Here is a 22,500-nt window from a genome sequence, read left to right on the forward strand (position 1 = left end):
CCGTCCTTATGTTGATTGTCCGCACTCATCTTAATTGTTTTCACCTGTCCCTCATCAACATTCCCCTCCTCGTTTATTTAGTCAGAGTGTTTCCCTTCCTCTCTGCCAGTTCGTCTTTGTTCTCTGTATCATGTGTCCCAGCATTTTCCTAGCAATATTCACGCATCCTGGTTTTCCTGATTCCTGCCCGTTGACTCCCGACTACGCCTGTGCCTTCTCCCTTTCGGCTTGTTTGCCTGATCTACGTGTACTGTCACTAGTAAAGACATTTCTCTCTACACAGACCTTTGCCTCCTGAGTCGTGCTTTTGAGTCCTTTATCCCCTGCTGCTCACCCAGCCGTAACACATTGTGATGAATAAACCTGGAAACTGCAGTTTTCTAATGGGATATCTACATAGGTGTACAGGGGCCCATATCCAGCCACCATCGCTCCTGCGTTCTAATACATTGTTTAGCTAATCGTGTTAAAAGGCTAATTGACAATTAGAAAACCCTTGTGCAGTTATGTTAGCACAGCTGAAAACTGTTAACACAAAGTGTGAGTTTTCATGGAAATCATGAAATTGTCTGGTGGACCCCAAACCTTGAATGGTAGTGTATATATATTGCAGGTTGGGGCAGGGGACATGGCTCACCAGTCCAGGCCGAAGATGCCGTAGAAGACGGTGTCCCTGGGCCGGGCTCCCCGCAGCACGAAGACGCTGCGCAGCACGTTAAAGTGGAAGTCGTACTCGGGCTGTGAGCACACCAGCCGCGCCTTCAGGAAGGTGGTCCAGCGCTTCTGCAGCGTCAGAAGACCCCCCCTGTCCCCCTGAGAGAGAGAGAGGGAGAGGGAGAGGGATGGAGAGGGAGAGAGAGAGGGAGGGAGAGGGAGAGAGAGAGAGAGAGAGAGAGAGAGAGAGAGAGAGAGAGAAAGAGAGAGAGAGAGAGAGAGAGAGAGAGAGAGAGAGAGAGAGAGAGAGAGAGAGAGAGAGAGAGAGAGAGAGACAGAGAGAGAGAGAGAGAGAGAGAGAGAGAGAGGGAGAAGGAGAAGGAGAGTGAGAGAGAGCAGGAGGAAAGGGGAAGTTGGAGGTGGAGGTTAAAAAGGACAGAAAAAGAGAAAAATAGAGGTGGGGGAGGGAGGTAAAGGAGTAGGAGCGGTATATGGAGGAGGAGAGGTGAAGAGGAAAGTAGAGCGAAAGAGGTGGTGGGAGTTGGAGGAGGAGAGAGGAGGAGAGAGGAGGAGGGGGAGGGGGAATCCAAGGATGGGAGAGAAGGCAAGGAGGAGGAGGAGGAGGAGGAGGAGGAGGAGGAGGAGGTAAATGAGGAGGGAAGGGAGGAAGGATGGGAGGTGTCGCGTGGAAGGAGAGAGGGAGGAAGATGAGAGAGGGAGATGAGTGGGGGAGATAAGAGGGTGGAGAGGGAGAGAGAGAGAGAGAGAGAGAGGGTTAAGTGTGCTGAGAGAACCACAGAGGAATACGATCTGAGCCACAGCCTCAAGGTTGTATGACAGGGGATCAACTGCTTCAGACACAATGCAACAGATGGTAAAGAAAAGCAGTCATTAGCAGCTTCAGGAAGTCTACTGCAGCCAAGCTACGGTTTAGCTCCGTGTCTATGGGCTTCCGTTGTGTGTATTTGTGTGTGTGTGTGTGTGTGTGTGTTTTTGTGCGTGTGTGTGTGTGTGTGTGCGTGCATGTTGGTGCGTGCAAGTGTGAATGTCTGTGTGTGTGTGCGTGCATGTATTTGAGTGTGAGAAAAGACGTGCTTGTTGTGTGTGTGGCCATGGTAGCATTCCTATATAATTGACAGGGACTCAATCACACAGCTTCTACAATAGAGTATGGATTTCAACTTGAGAGCACACAAACACTCTCACACACATACTCACATATACACACATGCATGCAGATACACACAAAAAAAGTTACACACACACACACACACAAAAACAGTAACACACACTCTACCTTGATTCCTCTCCTCCACCCCTCCCCTTTCACCTCCACCTCCTCCCACCACCTCTTCCTCTCCTTTCCTCCAACTCTCACCTCTCCTTCTCCATCTGCCACCCCTACTCCTTTACCTTCCTTCACCACCTCTTTCTCTTTGTCTATCTCCTTTATATTCTCCACACACGCACGCACGCACGCACGCACGCACGCACGCACGCACGCACGCACACACGCACGCACACACACACACACACACGCACACACACACACACACACACACACACTCACACACACACACACACACGGGGCATTGATTTAATTCTTTCACAATAAAAGCGTGGACAAAAGCCATGACTCATTAAGTAACCAGTGACAAATGCTCTATAAGACCTGAGCCTAATTTAGGAGCAGTCCATCGCAAATGTCTGTTTGTACACCTCTTTGGGAGCTGTATTACCGCCCCCGTCAACAGCAGGAGATCTGGCTAGGCTCAGAGGCAGCAACAGGGTAAACCAGGTGAACTCAGTCCTGATGTAGCCTACCCTCTCTGGAAGCTTGAACAAAAATAAAAAAGTCCTCTGCTGTGCTTCAGGATTTCAGCACCGAATGCAATTTGTTGTTTGAAGGTTGAAGAGAAACCGTCCTCACTGTGGCCGGCGAGGTCAGAGCCATTCTGAAAAGGCTCGGTTATGCTACGAGCGTAACCAGTTATTTCCACCTTACACTCCGATCGTGAAACCAAGCTTACTTTCCTTTATGCTTTTCAAGCCCTTACACATTTATGATAGTGTGGGTGCACTAGTGTACACGACCAGCGCAAACCAGTACCAAAACCACTTGCGCAAACTGCTAGCACAAACTAGCGCCACATACTACGGATGTAAACTAGTCATTGAATACACAGGTGGAAAAGACTTTGCTTTGTGCTAGTAGCATAGGCCAATAACGTATTTCTGTCTTCTCCACCTCCGCTTCTTTTGCATCTCCTGACGCATTCATTTTCCACCGCTCCCCTCAAGGACCTGCTGCCCACCACATTTCCCTTGCACTGCGTCTGTTTACGCTGTTCCTCTCCGTCTATTCACCACAACAAACATAGCTCCCCCTCTCTCTCTCTCTCTCTAACCTCTTTCACTGTGTCTCTCTACCATCTATCTCACTGGGCCGGTCGGCATCTCTCTCCCATCTCTCTTTCTGTGTCTGTATCCCATTGCTTTATTTCTGTTATGTTTTCTTCCCCCGCCCCCCCCCCCCCCCCCCCCCCACTCTTTCTCGCTGTCTTTTTATTCGTCTAGTCATTTCTCTTTCCGTATCATTTCATCCAATCTCTTCCTCTCTCCTGTACGCATTAGGTCGTTCTCTCACCTCACCCTGACCTTTCCTTGCACCGCCCCCCCTCGATGTGTGTTTGTGTCTCTCTCTCGCTCTCTCTCTCACCCTAACCTCACCTTGCACTGCCCCCCCTCGATGTGTGTTTGTGTCTCTCTCTCGCTCTCTCTCTCTCTCTCTCTCTCACCCTAACCTCACCTTGCACTGCCCCCTTTTGTTGTGTGTGTCGCTCTCTTTCTATGGCTTATTGCGTTCCCTTCTCTTTCTCTGTCTCTCTCTATCTCTCTGTCTGTCTCTCTCTCTGTCTGTCTGTCTGTCTGTCTGTCTGTCTGTCTGTCTGTCTGTCTGTCTGTCTGTCTGTCTGTCTGTCTCCCACCCTCCCTCCCTCCCTCCTTCTCCCCCCCCCCCCCCCCCCTCTCTCTCTCTCTCTCTCTCTCTCTCTCTCTCTCTCTCTCTCTCTCTCTCTCTCTCTCTCTCTCTCTCTCTCTCTCTCTCTCTCTCTCTCTCTCCCTCTCTCCCTCCCTCCCTCCCTCCCTCCCTCCCTCCCTCCCTCTCTCTCTCTCTCTCTCTCTCTCTCTCTTTCTCTCTCTCTCGCCCCGGCCTCACCTTGCAGATGCGGGCCACGCGGGCCACCCTGCCGTGAGCGATGCCTCCGGTCTGCTCCTCGCTGCCCTCCGTGAAGAAGAAGTAGATCTTGTCGTCGTCGCCCTCGAAGCTGTCCACGCTCTCCCTGACCAACGCCGACCCCACGAAGTCCGCGTCTGCACGGTAAAGGAAACAATGAAACAGTTGAACACACACTTCGCACGACGACGCTGGCCTCGAACGGCGAGTTGATTGTCCGTTAAGTAGGTTAACCTCGGGCTGAATGTCAAAGTGGCCCCATCTGGGGTGTGGACCCTATGATCGCAGCACTATTGCTCCAGAGCTTTCTCTGATTGGCTGGAGCGGTGCCAGGTGATGTCGCCGCCACGGCGACGATGCCAAGCGACATCCTCTGGCACGGAATGTCTTTCGGCACTCGGTTTGCAGCCATCCCCGTGGTGCGATGGTAACACTTCAGTTCCCAGTATTATGCCCATGTGATGGTTTAGGTCAGCTGACCAGGACATAATGGAGTTCTCCTTAGATGGTGGGAAAGTCATTCACCAGGGTGTACAGGTTTTTGAACCCATATAATTTGACATTTTGATGCTGAAATTTATAAGAAGACTAGAGTGATAGCGATAATAGCGTTTACGTTCTGTCAAGAATTGTGGGCTTTTTATTGATTCACATTTCCCCCCCTAAAAAATGGAATCATCCATAATTTCCATCCAATTACCAATATTACACATTTCGTCCGATTTCGCCAGCCAGCACATGGGTGCGTCCCAACACTAGCTTAAACTCTCTGCCCCCCCCCCCGGGTTCCCCAGCCCCCGCTGCCCCACCGTTGAGCCAGCGGATCGGGGCGTCCTCCGTCTTCAGCGTCAGCGGGGGTCCGTTGAGCCGCAGGTCCGGGAAGCTGCGGAACTCGTAGCGGGCGGCCGAGTACATCTGCTGCTCTGGAGGAACACACATTCACACACGCTTCATCAATGACCCGAGGCTCCGCCAGAGGAGGGGAGCGGGGGCGCTGCACTGCATAATCATACTTGTTTCAAGTCACACAAACGCATTACTTAGTATGTGTGTGTGTGTGTGTGTGTGTGTGTGTGTGTGTGTGTGTGTGTGTGTGTGTGTGTGTGTGTGTGTGTGTGTGATCACCCCTCATCCACTACCGGTGGAAGTTCTAGCTACTATTATTGTGCCAGCAGAGGGGAGGTGTCGGCTAGGGGCGTGAACCCGGTAACCCTGGCAGTGTTGTCATCGGCTCTGTTGATTGAGCTATAGGCAAGGTGACACCTTATCCTTCACACAGAGCGGCCTAGTGGGACTCGAACCCCTAACCATGGCGGAGTTGGGGCCGCTCTCTACCAGCAGGGCCAGACTCCCGGAGCAGGGGCCCTTACCTACGATGAGGCCGGTGTAGCCCGTGGCCGGGCCGTAAGGACACTTCTCCTTGCCCTCCTCGGGCTGGGATGACATCACAAAGGGCTCCTCCTCCTAGCGAGAGGACAGAGACGTGTGTCAGTTTCATCAGAGCAGATTTGAATGAACTTTTGCATTAGATAGAAAATACGTTGTAAAAAGCGGGTTATCGCGGGTGGGGATTCAGACCACGCCTTGATAGTCCTGAGTCTAGCCAAGCGTGAGTTTACTGTGAGATGTGATGTACTTGTTGACCCCTCGGTGATAAGTTATGGTTGTTTTTACGACTTTAGATCCTGTTGTCCGACCTCACTTTGAGTTCCGTGTTTCTACCCTTGTTTGTAGCTTCCTTTATGTCCTGCTGATTTGTCCCCTTGCTTTGTCTCTGCCTGCGTCACTTCTGTATTTCTGCTGGTTCGAGGCCAAACTTGTTATGCACCTGCTACCGGACTTTGTTCATCTCTGCTTTTAAGTTTAGTTCCTGCTCAAAGGCTGACAGCGACTAGTTCTGCAAAGTGGCCATGGGTACGTTCGGGCACCGTCAATTAGTCACGTGACCGTCAATGTTTTTCTTATCTCTCGGAGATAAGGAAAGTTGGTCTCATGCAACTGTCATTTATAAATATCAGGCTAGTTCAGTTTCATTATTAGCTGACAGACTTCAACTGTGACTCGGGTGGGTGCGGGTGGGGGTTGGTGTGGGTGGGGGTTGGTGTGGGTGGGTGTGGGTGGGGGTTGGTGTGGGTGGGTGCATGAGGGATTTGCAGGGGTCTTACGACGTAGACGCAGAGGGGGCTGAAGGCGTAGGTTCCACACATGTAAAGATGAGTGGAATTAAACCTCTGGAGGAAGCGGATGTGATTAAAGCACTCGGTCTGAAGGGAGAGACAAACAGGACAGGAATGTAATTGGTGTTCAGCGGGTGAATATCAATGCAGAGGATAAGGGCATTCTCAAGCAGAAACAGAGAGGATAGAAGATAGGAGCGTGTTTCCACCTTATTGTCTCGTCCTTTGGCCAGACACTGCTGCTTTTTCTCTTGGGACGTCTCCCACTGAATCTAATAATGGACAAGATGCACACACGCGAGCGAGTGCACAAAAAACACACGCACACGCACAAAGAGAGAAGATTCTGTTACAATGACTTAGGCCCATTTAAAACAGAAGCACCTGAAACATTAATCATGTCAGCATTAGCACACCAGCATTTTGTGCTGAACCTGTATTTTTCCCTCCCAAACTCTTATATAATACTGACAGTTGAGTAAGCACACACTTTTATTTACAGAGACAGCCAGGCGGCATATATGTCTGTGTGTGTGTGTGTGTGTGTGTGTATATGTTTAATTCACACACACACAAACACGCGCACACAAACACGCACAAACGCGCACACGCACAAAGACACACACACACACACACACACACACGCACGCACAAACACGCGCTTGCACACACAAACACACACACAAACACAAACACACACACACACACACACATACACACATACACACACACGCACCCACACACAAAAGCACACACATACTGACACACACACACACTCACACACGCACGATCACCACCGGGGCTGGTACCTGGGGGCTATACAGCACCCTGTCCTCTCATTAGTAACAGGTTTCGGAGCAGGTTTGTGTCAGGTTATCACAGGCACCCTGACAGGTGCACGCAGCGCAGCGGAGTCGACCGAACCTCCACCACCAGTTGCTATGGTTACTTAAGGAGACAGCCTTGGACTGTAATGTATTTATCATTCCTGGAGGGGTTGTATATGTCCTCCGACGCTGGGCTTTGGTCTAATGAAACGATAGAACAGCACACTCGGCACAACCAAAATGGCGGATCGTGAAATGTTTCGGGGAAATGTATCAAATATTGAAGTAAAGTGTTAAATTGTTTTAGGCTCATAAAACGAGCTTTATTAACATTCTAAGGGGAGTTGACGTGGCTGTACACACATCCTTAGTCAGAATAATAATACACCCAAATAAAAGTTAGATTTAAAAAGAAAAAGGCCTTCAAGCGCTCACACAGTACATTGAGAGACGCTAATGGACGGTTGAGACTCACACACACACACACACACACACACACACACACACACACACACACACACACACACACACACACACACACACACACACACACACACACACACACACACACACACACTGCCACTGCCACACACACACACACTGCCACACACACACACTGCCACACACACACACACGCCCACGGGCGGTCACTCACTGCGAGCGTGGTGTTGGCCGAGATGTCGCGTGCGTCCAGGGAGAAGGCACCGCCGCGGGCCCCGACGTAGAGACGCCCGCCGCCCGCCTCCAGCAGCAGGGAGCCGTAGTCCACCGCCGCGGGCGACTGGAACCTCCGGCAGCCCTCCAGGCCTGGGGGGGGGAGAGGGCACCAGAGGGGGAGGATGAGGGGCAAGAAGGCAAACCAAGGGAGCCAGATTTGCCGGAGGGGATCATGGGACTCCCCCCTTTCTGGTCTTTATGTCCCTGCCTCTGCTGAATTATTTTTAGCGAATTTATCCCCACCTCAAAGTGATCAATGCTACCTCATCAATAGGCCACATAAAATGGCTCAAATATAAGTATTTTAAACTAATTAAAGCAGTGTAACGTGAACAGTCTATAGTTTGATAGAACGATCAAATCCGAAACGCACCACCCACTTTCAGTGCTCGCTCTAATTAGACAATACATTATCATTTACGACGAAGTTCATGAATAAGTGTTTCGGCACGCCAGGGCGAGTGGAACTTTCCATTGAGTTGGAAGGAGGATTTTATTCTTGTCTGTTTTGCTTGGTTGTGCATGAATGCTATGTGTCCGCATGAGGGAAGTTCAAGACAGGCTATTAGAGTCGCGCCAAGCTACTTGATGAGTAAAATAAGAAAAACAGTATTCAATTATCCTGCAAATGCAGTGAGGAAGTTCAAGTTCTGAAATTTGAATAAAAACGTTTCAGAACATCCCCCCTCTGTTTCTTTCGGTGGGGGAGATACCAGCCTGAGCATACCACTGGAGCGAAAGGGAGCCCGATGTCATATGTGTTGATCTACAGTCCTACAGTTCTAAGTCCTTCAGCAGTCGTTTTCATCCAAAGGGACTCAGAGTGAACTCAGATACAAGTCATTAAAGAGCAGATAGAGGAGGTAGAGACAGCGTGCTCAAGAATGACTTCAGGTCCGATTTTGTGCATTTGAGATGAAACCAAGTCCCTTTCATCACGGAGTCAGGAACACCCTATTCTCTACACACCATCCCGCTCCTACATTATACTCTTCTAAAGATTTTTCCCAGGTGCACCTCGGGAAGCTTTCCATGCAGGGTAGGAGACGATATATTAACAAGGATATATGCTGTACGGATCTAGTAAAAATGTCCTTCTAGGCCTTCCCTCTGCGTGCCCCTCCACCACGCATACAGACATCAGGGAATCAGCTCTTCATTTATGGATATTGATACATAGGCATCTTGGTCCATCTGAAGTGATGCTATGCTGTGTGAGGACGAAGAGCTTGTTAGCTGTAGCGCTATATGCTACAATTTGGCTTATTTCCTTGAAGCTCAATCTTTTCTTTGGGGTGTATTCCTGAAGAGAGAGAGAGAGAGGCTGTAGTGTTGACTGTGTGTGGATTTCCCCCACGACTTTTCTTGTTATAATGTAGTGCACGGCTCTGTCTATGTGACCGGGTTATATTTGGATTCCGATGTTTGACAGATCGAGAAATTAACGAGGGTTTCACTCGCACAAACACTCCTCACAGAGACACGCGCACACGCACGTTGTTTTCACACACACACACACACACACACGCACACATGCATGCACACACAGATGGACACTCACACACACACACAGACGCACACTCACACACACACAAACACATACACAGACCCAGAGAAAACCACTTGAGCTCAGCTGTGCAATCCTGCATCCCTGTTGGTTAAACAACGTCTCAGCATACGATGCAGCAAGGCTGATTTAAAAACAACCTCAGGGTAGCCATAAAACAACAGTATGTAATTAATCACATGCACGCACACATTGTGCACTTAAACAGACACACACAAAAATAACTGACAAACAGAAATACAAGCCCTACAACCAATACTGAGTTGTTGGTTGCAAGGATGTTTAGGTATCTACTTTTGAAGCTATTGTACTCCATTGTTATATGAATGCTAAGGACATAGCTTAGCTAAAAATTCAACAAACTGCAATTAAAAAAGAATAAGACATTAATTAGCACAGTCTACACACACTGCAACACGCCTCAGAGTTAAAAACACATCAAGTTCACTTTTTCACCCCAGAAATAAATCTCTTCGAAGAGCAATGAGCTATCAAATACATGGTCATTAAAGGCACTAATCTCTTCCTGGGAAATCCCCTTCCGCTGCACTCATTTATATAGCATTAGCTGCTAATGCAGGTGATCAGGTATCTCCTTGGCTAATCTTGTTGCTATTCGTTGAAGCGGAAAGCTAAAGAAAAGTCTACAATTACCTCTTTGGCTAAAACTGATGTGATTTCCCTAGTTTTCCCTAATTGTCGGTCCGTGGGCGATAGGGACGGGCCTGACCCTAAATCAGCTCATGTTGAGAGGGTGACTCAGGAGTTGTGAACTCCAGACAAAAGGCTGCTGTTTTGTGTTGTTGGTGACCTCGGCTTGTAATCCCATCAGAAAGACACTTACACAAGACCTGCTGGACAGCTGCTGCCACGCAACGCTGACTCACGCCATAAGTCGTAACTCCCCCCCCAGGCGACATGTAGTGGAGTGGTGGTGGGGGTGGTGGTGGTGGAGGAGGTGGTGGAGGAGGTGGTGGAGGTGGAGGAGGGAGGGTAGAATTACCAGCGTTTAGCGAGGATACTGGAAGTCTGGATTATGATTAACTTTTGGAGGATATCACGTTTGGACGGTTGTTTTACAGTGTTTCTTATCAAAGTGGAGACAAGCGTTTGAAACAGCAAAGGAAGAAAGAAACTCATCTAATCAAGCAAGAACTCCGGAGCAGAGAGCGCAGAGGAAAGATGTCTTTAGTGAGAGAGGAGCGTCAGGTGAACTAATGTCCCATGCAAACACTTAAACCACAAACATGAAAGGGTAGCAGCAGGGTGCACAAGGTAACGTAGCGTTTGACTACTAGTCAAAAGGGACTGGGTTTGATCCCCCAATGTTTTTCGTTTACCAAACGGCGTCCTAGAACAGCACATTATGAAAGCCGAATGTCCTCATATGGAGGGAAGCTGGGTAGAAATATTAGACGATGGTTGACGCCTCGGGGAAAGGCATACCCAAATATCGATGTGAATAATGTTCCAGACAAAAGATCCAAACATGTGTGTGTGTGTGTGTGTGTGTGTGTGTGTGTGTGTGTGTGTGTGTGTGTGTGTGTGTGTGTGTGTGTGTGTGTGTGTGTGTGTGTGTGTGTGTGTGTGTGTGTGTGTGTGTATAGAGTGTAGAGGGGGAGCTAGAAAGACTGGCAGGGTTTAATGGAGGTCTGGGTGATGATTAACTTCTCTCTGAGAAGTTTTACAGTTTAGTCGAGAGTCCTTAAAATGGAAGGAGACGTGTTATGAGGGAGAGGCAGATAACCAAACCCAAGGGGAGACGAAAGGAACAGAGACTTCATTTACCTTGAAAACATCTCAAAAGCAGCCTGCTTTGATCGGGACAGAACAGAGCGTGTGTGTGGACACCCACATACCCCAGCCACCCACCCATTCAGCCTCACTCTGAGACACTGGACTGGAGCTAACATAGACATACATTCAGGAACGCCCCCCCCATACATATATATTGGGATTAACGACACGCATAAAAAGGAACGCCTAGGAACCTTGTGGGTCGTGGCAGTAAGGCGTGGGCATGCACGTAAACCTCTGCTGGCTGATCACAATGTACACACACACACACACTGTAAATAAAATATCACTATTGAGGCAACACTTTATGCATGCCACGTTTATGGTATATTACGTGTGCACAGTGAAGTCACATGCAATACATGCGTGGATATCAAAAGGATTTTAGAGTTAGCATATCCTTGTTTTGATAAAGATATTGATATGTTATTAATCAATCTCACGGATTGTCTTTATAGGCAAAGTTTGTGTAATCGTTAACACTGCTTTGAGGCATGTCAGTGAAGACTCACTTGGGTCACTTGGGTAGGATTCGAGCTGGAGCGCTCAGGCCAAGAATGTCGTGCATCTCTACCGGCGGTTTGTAGCAACGTTAGAGACAATTGTTACCAGCCCACTCCAGCACAGAGTTGCGGTTTTGCCCAGTGTACCCATGTGTCGGTGGAGTATCAGGAAAGCTGTTGAGGAACACATCAAGTGCAGGCTCCAAGGTAGTCAAGGTTGGGAGGGACTTGATGCTGGTCGGGACCACGGTGTACAGAGCTGAGGCTCGTGGGGCGAGGGAGTTGAACGCGAGGGAGTTGAAACCTCAGAGTTTCTCGGAATCTGAGGTTAATACTGTCCGGGAGGATGTAATGCTCAATCTTGCAGACGAGGATGATAATAATAATGAATAATAATAATGCATTGAATTTATATAGCGCTTTTTCCTAGACACTCAAAGACGCTTTACATTGAAGGGGGGGACCTCACTCACCACCACCAGTGTGTAGCACCCACTAGGGGTGATGATAGTGAACCTCTCCCGTCGTCGCTGCAGAGAATACATTGGGAGATGTTGGAGGCGGTCCCAGTAGTTAAGGGCACTGGTTCCCTGCATCTTAGCAGCGAATGATCTCTGGACGGCTTCGACTTGTATGATGTCGAGCTGAGGTGACCAGAGTGGACAGCAGTATTCGAGATGCGAGCGGACAAAGGTTATGTAGAGGAGCATCATCGTGTCAACATCCCTGGTGATAAAGGTCTGAAGGATCCAGCCTGCCAGGCTGTTGGCCTTGGCTGCTTTCATGGCAATATGAGTTCGCTAAGTGAGGTCGTTGTCGATGTCGACTCCCAAGTCATTGACGTGGTCAGAACCCTGGAGCAGTTGGCCTGATGGTAGGGTATATGGCTGCTTCAGATCATGGATTTTACCATGTTGGAGGAGCTGGAACTTTTCCTGATTTAGTTCCATGTTGTTGGTATCGGCCCACTTGACAACTGACAGGAGATCCTCTTGGAGTAAAAGTCTGTTGATATGGGAGGATATATCTTTGTGGTCCTCTGCAAACACTTTGATTTTACTGTGTTTAACAACACCAAAGTAATCATTGATGTAGATGAGGAACAGTATGGGTCCAAGTACCGTACCATGAGGAACTCCGCTGACGACGTTGATGATAGATGACATGACTCCATCAACTGTAACATATTGTTTCCTTCAGTCAGGAAGCTGACTTACAGTATTTCTTAAATGTTGTTGTTGTGTGTACGGCGCACCCAGTTGTATGCCTATGTGTCTTAAATGGGCTGCACTTTGACCACATAAATTTCCCAACTCTGGGATAATAAAGTATACTTTGACTTTTATTTGCGCAGGATTTTGTGCGTGCCTGTGCATTTGTGTGCGTGACTGTACGTCTTCACTATCTCCAAAAAAATAACAGGAGGAGTTTGAAACTAAACCACCCAAGAAATGTCCCCTTCCTCCCCTCTCCCTGTTTTTCATTGAGAAGGTTGTTCACACACCTGTGATTGACAGGCAAGATGGACTTACCAAACTAATCAGGGAAAAGATGCCCTGATTGGTCAGAAATAAGCCAGGTGCGGGCTAAAATCTGAATTGGCTGAAGTGCAGCCTACACAGAAAAAGTTAGTCTTACAGAGCATTTCACTTACAAATAGCTGAGGCATGGCCTGACCATTTGTAACAAAGCACACTCGAATATTAGCTGTTAAATCTTATCTACAGCTCTGTTAAGGACACCGGGGGAGCCATTGACCAAAACAGGAATGGCACCTTGAGCTAAAATAAAATAATGAGCAAGGGTGAATGAAATCAGGGTTCTGAGAACAGTCTCAGGTGCAGAGCGAGGAGAGAGAGAGATCGAGAGAGAGGGAGAGGATAGAAAGTAGCAGCGAGAGACAGACAGAGACCAGAACAAAGGCGCATTAGGCAACAAGAGACGAGTGGAAGGGAGATTTAGGTTCGTCTAAATGTCGATTGTGGAGGCTGTGAAGAGGCAAGCACGTTGGGGGAAGTAATAGAAAAATGGGCTGAAAACAACCAAAATGAAATGGATCTCTGAAGAGCCCAAGAGGAAGAGTGCGTTTCATAAAGGCCAGTTCACAGGGGAGAGAGGAGGCAGCGTGGAGGGAACAGGGTCGGTAGATTGGCGCTAAAGTCATTGAATAAAGATTTGCCATTTCTGATGCCTGCATTCCAACAACAATATAAAAGGCAAACATTCACACACACACACACACACACACACACACACACACATACACACACGCACACACACACACACCACACACACACACACACACACACACACACACACACACACGCATGTATACATAAATACACACACACACACGCGCACACGCATACCCTTGCTTATTCCGTACACAGAGAAACATGATATTTGTCATAGTTTCGCTGCTCCTTTGTAAACTGTATTTTGAAAAGCAAACGAAAGTTCTCTCCTACCTTAAGACACAAAACACTGACGTGTTTACATGAGGGCATTCCTCAAACAAACCAAAACAGTTTAAATAACACACACACACACACACACACACACACATACATATAGACACATACACTAAGTTTGTAGACGGGTATAAATAGTCCACCTGCTAGGTTGAGCCAAAAAGGTACTGGGTTCGATTTTTTAATGTCCACAGCATGACAAGGTGCCTTAGCCCCGGTGATCAACATGGCTCTGAATTCACTGTAAGTGCCTTTGGATAAACTATAAGTGCTAGTACCGGTGACAGTACTAGTAGTGACAGTTGTTCATGCACCATCTAACGCTTTAACTATAAGTTATGCTTTAACGATTGTGAGTTTCTGTACAGCTTGTCCAGATTGTGTTTTACAACGCAATGACAATCTACAATCTAACCATATCTTCTCATGAGTGGCGGTGAAGAGCAGCAGAACGTGTTTCATAGCGCCCCGGTGGCTCACCTGGTAGAGCGCGTACCATTAAGGCTACGTCCTGATCACAGCGACCCGGGTTCGAATCCTATTTCCTACCCGTGGTCCTTGGCTGAATGTCCTCCCCTCCATCTCCTGTACCTTCCTAACTATCTCACTCTATAATAAAGCATGAAAATAATTAAAAAAATATATATTTTTCCGACTCACCGCTGGTGGTGATGGTGAGGCGGGGGGTGATGTCCCCCTCAAGGGGGGTCCTGAAGAGTTTGCCCGTCGCCGCGCCGGCCCGGTAGGAGAGCAGCAGCAGCAGGAGCCAGGGCAACGGCCACGCGCACGTGGAGGACGGAGCCCGCATGATCGACGAGGACCGTCCAATGTGTCTCATGCTCATCTCTCTCTCTCTCTCTCTCTCTCTCTCTCTCTCTCTCTCTCTCTCGCTCAGAGGTGATGCTGTCTGGCACTGGTATTCACTACAGCATATTTGCAAACGCGCTCACGCACACACACACACACACACAGACACACACACACACACACACACACACAGAGCAGGGACACGCTGGTATTGTTGCCTTTGAGGAATGGAAGGGCTTAGATACGGGGGTTGAAGACTTGATTTTGGTGATGTCTGCGGAAAGGGCACACACAAACACACACACACACACACACAGGAGATAAGAGCGTTAGACATATCTGTGATGGACAATGCATGCATATTGCATGCAAGGTTAAACAAATACAATCATTCAGTTCAATGTGTAATATATCAAAAAGATAGCAGAAGTATTTGTCCAACAAGGGGGGGGGGTTAAGATAAACTCTACAGGGGGTTGGGAAGTCTCCCATCCATTCGAGGGCCCAGAGATCAAGAGCCAGAGATGAGCCGACGTCAAAGTATTTCCTCACCAGGATGATGAAAGAGACAGAAAGAGACCTGAACTGTAGGTTGTGAATTAAATATGGGCAGCGCACCTACTTCACAGAGATAGGAGTCAGGCTCTCTCAGGAAGCAAAACACCTTTTAATCACACCCCCACGGCTAGGACCTTCTCTAATGAAGCAACAGTACAACGGCCCTGAACAAACACATCTTTAGTGAAACGAGGAGAGTTGAGCTTTGTGTGGATGAATACCACAAGCAAACAATTCAGATGAATATACACAATATCAAAAGTGAAAGTGACGTAGGCAAAGGGTATCGCTGATGTGGTTCCCAAGGTTTGACTCCCAGTGGAAAAGTACTGGGTTCAATCCCCGATCTACGCAGTGGACCTGTTGGGTCTCCTACTGCAAGATGCATATTGCTCCTACATGATCTACAAGTCCAATGTGTCGTGAGAAAAATGACCGAATTATATAAACATAGTGTGACATTGGTTGGAATTTGATAACCCGCAGCAAAATAAAAGTAGCACTGCCAGAAAATGGTGACTCCTCTGCAGTGAATATTATACAATAGTATATAACGCATATATGAATATATCAATGTGAAAAATATTCCAGCCGAGAGAGAGAGAGAGAGAGAGAGAGAGAGAGAGAGAGAGAGAGAGAGACAGACAGACAGACAGACAAGGACAGAGATAAATATGTCGATATAGATATATATAGAGAGAAAGAGCAAGTGAGAAAGAAAAAGAGATTAAGAGCGATAGTGTTGTGGCGGTCACCATCCCATGCACACACACGCACACACACACAACAATACTTTGGGGTGAGACAGAAACATTTCTTACAACCTTGTCTCCAGTGAAATGGTACCATCCCTCTCATTTCTCTTTCTTGCTCCATTAAAGTCTCTTTTTTATGTTCTTTGTCTCATTGTTGCCTACCATCACCACACACGCACAAGCTCCAGATGTGTTCAGTACTCAGTAGCTAATTGAATAGCCATTATGAAGACGGATATGTAGACGCCTTTCACATGGCCTGAAGGAAATCCAGTGATCCTTCTTTATACAGGCACACACCCTCAGCCACACAAATACATACGCACACAGAAACGCACAAAAACTAAGACAAACATGCACATACATACACACACACACATGTGCGCAAGAGGATCGAAACAATTAGTGTAAGGGCGAGTGACTCTTTACAGCAAAACACAGCTGTCCCATCGGATGCTCGGCACCATGGCAACCAGTAGTCTCCGGAGTAAAAGACTACTTCCAGGACCCTCAGACATGGCAGTAAGACAGAGAGAGAGAGAGAGAGAGAGAGAGAGAGAGAGAGAGAGAGAGAGAGAGAGAGGGAGGGAGAGAGAGAGAGAGAGAGAGAGAGAGAGAGAGAGAGAGAGAGAGAGAGAGAGAGAAAGAGAAAGAGAGAGAGAGAGAGAGAGAGAGAGAGAGAGAGAGAGAGAGAGAGAGAGAGAGAGAGAGAGAGAGAGAGAGAAAGAGAAAGAGAAAGAGAGGAAGAAGAGAGCAAGATTAGGAGAAAGAGAAAGAGAGAGAAATATAGATAGATATAAAGATAGAGTGCGTGAGAGAGAACATTAAGACAAAGAGAAAGAAGATAGTGATAGATAAATAGATTTTTAGAGAGAGAGAGAAAGCAGGATTAAGAGACAGAGGATGAAAAAGAGAGAGAGCAAGCAAGATTAATACTAAGAGAGATGGAAAGACAGAGAGAGTCAGAGACGGAGAGTAAAAGAGAGCGAGAGAGCAAGATTAAGTGAAAAAGGAGAAAGAGAGAAATATAGAGATATAGGGAGTTAGAAAGAGAGAGAGTGCGAGAAAAGGAGAGAGAGAGCCAAAGACAGATGCAGACATACAGAAAGACGGGGAGAGAGAGCAAGAGCGAGAGCGAGCGAGATAGAGTTAGCGAGAAAGCGGGTAAAGCGAGAGGGATTCTGAAATGAGAAAAAATCAACGGCTGCCATGGATACAGGGCTTCCAAAAGAATCCCCCCACGTTTCCCCACATCGTTACGGGGCACCTGCGGTTACGCCTCGTTCTGTTATTCTCTCTCTTCTGTCACACGGTGACACTCACGCAAGTGGATAACGAGGGGTTCTTCCAAGAGCGCATCCATCTCCTGAGTCACTTCCCCCTGCCACTGCAGCGTGCTGACAACGTTCTCCACAACGAAAGAGGAGCAGACGGCTCTAGTGGCGGTAAGATGTGTTTGACTGTCAGACGAACGCTTAATAACCCCCCCCCCCACCACCAGGTCCCCCCCTCCAGCCCTTGATTGACGGGTATCTGTTCACAATTGCCTGTAGGTAACTTTGGTTGAAAGCTAAAAGGCAACAGGGTTTAATAGTAATAGCGAAGACAATGGGAGATGGGTATTGAAGTTGAACCCCAGTGTAACTCCATTGTCCTGGCAGCGCAGCCTTCTAAAGAAGTCGTCATCTCTCAATAAGTCCGGTGGACTCAATGGGTGTGACAGGTGCCATCGCTGGGCCCGACACGAAGCAAAAGAGCCCTTCCCCTCACCCAGCGAGGAGAGGGGAGGCCTGCAAGGGGGGATATAAGGTGCATCGCTTTCTTAAGTGATGAATTCATCGCCATGGATCGCTCCGCAATGACTCTAGACAAGCTGTCAGGGTGAAGCCCACCACAATCAGTCAGCCAAGACACCTCGGTGGTCCTCCAGTCCGGCCACGGACCTAACCAACCATCCTACACTAACTGTTGATGAGAAAGCTAGGACTAGTCACTAGAGAGAGAGAGAGAGAGAGAGAGAGAGAGAGAGAGAGAGAGAGAGAGAGAGAGAGAGAGAGAGAGAGAGAGAGAGAGAGAGAGAGAGAGAGAGAGAGAGAGAGAAGCAATGTAAAAGGGGGAAAGAGTGACGTGAGAATGAGCAAATGATGAATATAATGAACACACCATGATGGGTCCCGTTGCAGTGGGTCGGGGTTGTGTGTAGGACTGCTGCACAAGAGATTGGGGTCGTGTCTAGCAACACCGGGCTACAGCGGCTCATCGTATAGCTCATAACCTCCAGAAGAACAGAGACCTCCTCAAGCAACAACAAGAGCATCACCAGCAGCAGCAGCAGCAGCAGCAGAGAGGGGAATTAAAACGACAGGAAAAGCACTGATAATGTTCTGACCTCAGCCCGCTTTAATCTGCCAGCTCACAAATCTCCTGGCATTCCTCCCCAGAATGGGATTTCTTCATTCAGCTATTGATAACGATTCTAGGAACTTGGACTGCAGGGCGAGAGAATGGAGATCCACCATGACAGCACCATGATCCTCTCAGAAGCCAGTCAACTAGTCTCTCTCGCTGTCTTCTTGGGGTTAATTAGCGTGTTCCTCCTACACAAGTCAACGTAAAGGCCTGTCTTATCCTGTTCCGGATCAAACCTTCTAATCCTTCTGTGTGAATATACATCCTCCTCACTACTCCTTATGATATACCATGTGTTGTGTGTGTGTGTGTGTGTGTGGTGTGTGTGTGTGTGTGTGTGTGTGTGTGTGTGTGTGTGTGTGTGTGTGTGTGTGTGTGTGTGTGTGTGTGTGTGTGTGTGTGTGTGCGCGTGTGCTTGTCAAGTGTATGTGTTTGTGCGAGTGCATGTGTATGGATACGTGTACATGTGTGCATGCATCCATGTGCGTGCGGATGTGTGCGTGTGAGTGTGTTTGAATGTGTGTGTGTGTGTATGGGTGTGTGTTTGTCAGTCAGTCATGGATCTATGACAATCGAAGCCATTGATATGTGCATCAATAGAGCGATTTGCTGCTATTGTGAAACCCTTCCTGATAAACAAAAAGTAAACAAGTTTGGGACACCAGTGTTCCTCTTCGAATAGCAATACGCCCTTTATTATGTTGTCACTGCATTTACTGAAAACAAGGACACGTCTGTAACACTGGACTCTCTCTTTCAAAAACTCATAATAGAATAACTTTGGTTGTTAAGCATAATGCAAAGGGGATTATATTCATGGTAAAAGAAAAAATCCTACTTTTTTGGAAAATGTTTAAATAAAAATATGTGTAATCAGATGTCTGAAGTATGTCAATCAAATAACTTGTGGCCTCTTATGAGACAAGCACACAACCCAAAAGCCACGACGAGCAACCCTGATGGGGACCGGGAGAACCAATCGTCGCGTCAAACACCTTCGTAGTAGGACAGTATTACGCGTTGATGGATGACTTGGTGGCTTTGGTGCTTCAGTATGAGTCATTTTGCTACATATCATGCATCGCATCGTCCAATGTATGCTCAGCTGCTTAATCCTCATCGCTGGCACGTCATAAACAAACACCACGGGATATAATTAGTAGGCAAATATGATCCACGTCAGAACACAAGCGCATATCGAAAGCACCAGCAGCTACAAGTATTGTCAGTATTTTAACACTTTTCGTACAATTTCCGATCATGATAAGTGAGACCAAATAACGTACAGCGATAGGCCATTATATTCTCTATCATTTGGGATATCGCCTATTATATATAGGTTGTACAATAAATAGGATGTATAAGACACGGACTCTTCTTAAATGTATAGGCTACGACGTGCAAGATCGGCAGTGGTGGTCTGGTCCCTCTCTGTCATATGCCGGGGACTCGATCCATGTTCATCCGGATGCGCTATACTTTCCTATAGCGCATCAGGTAGGCCTATATTGCTACATTAAAAATATAACTTATTAATAAAACACCATGTAGAGCTTGACTTACCTATATCGGGTGTGAATTCATTTATAGAAGATCGGGAATAGCCAACCAGTTGCGAAAGTCACTGAGGGTAGTAAAAAAAAAGTGGACTTTTCACCCTATAACTGAGACGCCGGACTCTTGAATAGGATTGCTGTAGTTCGTCTTTTTGTCACAGGTGGCACGCCCTCTTCACTTATTGGAGACGAGACTGTCACAATGGCACGGGTCGTTCATTTGTTTCATTGATAGCACTGAGAAACAAAAAAAATTGCTCTTCTCTCTCTCCCTCTCTCGCTCGCTCACTTGTAGTGTCCGCGACGCAATATTGAGCGATAACCTACGCAGAGTGTTGGTGTGAGAAAGGTAACGCAACCTGCCCGGTAAAGCGGGAAGGCGGCGTTCCACTGCCACCTGCTGGACAGAAAGTGCATCTACATTTTCTCATTAGGCTTTATTGTCTTTATGAAGGAACACATTAATCAAGACTAGTTACATAAGACTACAAAAACACAAGATACTTAACATATAAAAAATAACTTTGTTTGATGTTTTGACCTACATAGGTCAGTTATAGGACCTAACACTCAGAACCACTTAAATAATAAATGGTGATAACTGCTGGTCCTTCAGAAGAATGGACCAGCGGTTGCATTCATTGATTATTTATAGAGCAAGCAGACAGTTGTTCATTCTTTTGCTGCAGTTCAAATCACTTTTATCTGTGTTGCATCGCTTTGTGTAAGGTAGGCCCGGGCTACTCTAACTGCACGGCGGAGTTTTAAAATTATTTTACTTATTAAAGTGTCTGGCTCCCCAGGGTAAGAAGAAAGTGAATCGTCTAAATGTTTAATAACAGCCCATTTGGTGTTATTGACGGTTTCAGCCCAGCCGCAGAATCTTCTCTCAGCCATTATAATGGTTAGGGGGCACACAGACGTTGTGCTTGGCTTTAATTCCTCTCATCGTGCACAACACTCACGTTATGGTCATGTTGAATTCCTCTTCAAGACTGTAACAGTAATGCAGTAACTGTAATGCAACTCCTGTTATAATCTTTGACTGCAGTCTGTAGCCTATATAAAAAGATTGAGAGAGCAGCATGGTCTTACTTGATATGGTTCAAATATACATTCAAATGGACCCGTGTGTCCTAGTAAAGAGTAGACGATTGAGCAGATATTAAAATTGAATAAATCTGAGGCTTATTATAAATTATTTGAGCATTTGAAAATAGGCCTTTCAATGATCAGTTATTAACAATAGTTGCTAAATATATACTTTATCTTTGGCAGCATTCTTAAAAACCTTTTTGGAGAGTTGATGTTTTTGCTAGCAATGAGAACATGTGTAGCCGACACTTCTTAGTACAAAGTATTTTATTGTAAATATCTGAAAATCCTACATGTGTGGTTACAACATAGTCTTGACAAGAAAAAAAAAAACAATAGTAAAAGGTAACAAAAATAAATACATCTGCTTTGACAGTGATATGCTTTTGGTGGGCTCTCAGTAACGTAAGCGGTGACTTCAATAGAGGATTCATCAAAATCTCTTCAAATATGCTTGGACTTGTCAGCCCGAATGAAGTGGGTGATATTACTGTTTTGACAAAAAAAAATGTGGTTCTTGTTACTTTTTCTACATCTGTGACCAGCTGGGATAAAAAAAACGCAAAACAAAAAATTAGTTCATACATTTCCATTTTAGTTGCCAATGGATGTATTTCCACAAAGCCGTCTGTACAAGTGTTGCATTCTGTAGCATTAGCTTAATGTTTGCCGTGACAACAATTAAAAGAAAGGAAAAACAATGTGTCCTCTGGTATCTCAACCGTATCGCCAAGTCTGTGCAAAGGAAGATGCGTCAGTTTGGTTTCCAGGCGTCATACACCAGGGAGGAGAGTGGAGTGAGTGAAAGAAGCAATGTTGTTATAAAACAAGGAAAAGCCATGTTTATGCAACAACAGCGCTGCCATTATTCCTAGAAAACAACGTATCAATGACTGCATTTTAGTTCTTCTTCCATTACAAGGGATAAGACATACATTTTTAGACATACGACACGCCCATGAAATCATGGTTACTCAACAGAGTTGAGGTCAAAGCCCCAAGAGGATTGTCATGGTAACCGAAATATATCCTACAATGAGCGGGAGTTCCATCATCACCTTGTAGTTAAAACGGGGCGGAGGGGGAGTAATCAAAAGCATAGCTCAAAGCGTTACAAATACTGCTTGTTCGATTTACACACCAACAGTTGAATCACAGTCACTTTTCTGTCTATACTGTCCCAGATGCTATAAATGTGATCATGACAAGGTTAGGAAAAAAATAAATCAAAAACATAAAAATAGAAACTAATTATAATATAATATATATAATGCCATTCGTCTCGTCCCCTCAACACATTACACAGACTAGCCTGGAAAATATTGTGGAAAAAGTGTGGAAATCCTCTGTTGGAGGTGTAGGAAAGTGCCAG

The 22,500-nt window shown here is 46.7% G+C and overlaps 2 protein-coding genes across 3 annotated transcripts in view; both read right to left on the reverse strand.

The window, feature by feature from the left end:
• Positions 1 to 20,344, reverse strand: part of LOC115559985 (semaphorin-4G) — a 33,254-nt gene extending 12,910 nt beyond the window's left edge. The window contains exons 1-9 of the mRNA XM_030379239.1: positions 20,041 to 20,344; positions 14,609 to 15,029; positions 7,549 to 7,700; positions 6,276 to 6,338; positions 6,055 to 6,153; positions 5,260 to 5,353; positions 4,699 to 4,812; positions 3,872 to 4,026; positions 638 to 813 (exon numbers count right to left, since the gene is read on the reverse strand). Coding sequence (XP_030235099.1) covers positions 638 to 813; positions 3,872 to 4,026; positions 4,699 to 4,812; positions 5,260 to 5,353; positions 6,055 to 6,153; positions 6,276 to 6,338; positions 7,549 to 7,700; positions 14,609 to 14,792 — 1,037 coding nt within the window. The 5' untranslated portion in view covers positions 14,793 to 15,029; positions 20,041 to 20,344. The remainder of the gene's footprint in view (positions 1 to 637; positions 814 to 3,871; positions 4,027 to 4,698; positions 4,813 to 5,259; positions 5,354 to 6,054; positions 6,154 to 6,275; positions 6,339 to 7,548; positions 7,701 to 14,608; positions 15,030 to 20,040) is intronic.
• Positions 20,345 to 21,377: 1,033 nt separating this feature from the next.
• tp53bp2a (tumor protein p53 binding protein, 2a) overlaps positions 21,378 to 22,500 on the reverse strand; it is a 34,858-nt gene continuing 33,735 nt past the window's right edge. For both annotated transcript variants that reach the window (XM_030379175.1, XM_030379174.1), the window contains one exon: positions 21,378 to 22,500. This exon is cut by the window's right edge and continues 343 nt beyond it. The gene's annotated coding sequence lies outside the window, so the exon portion shown is untranslated.

This window comes from Gadus morhua, chromosome 15 (assembly GCF_902167405.1).
Source record: "Gadus morhua chromosome 15, gadMor3.0, whole genome shotgun sequence".
NCBI classification, from domain to species: domain Eukaryota; kingdom Metazoa; phylum Chordata; class Actinopteri; order Gadiformes; family Gadidae; genus Gadus; species Gadus morhua.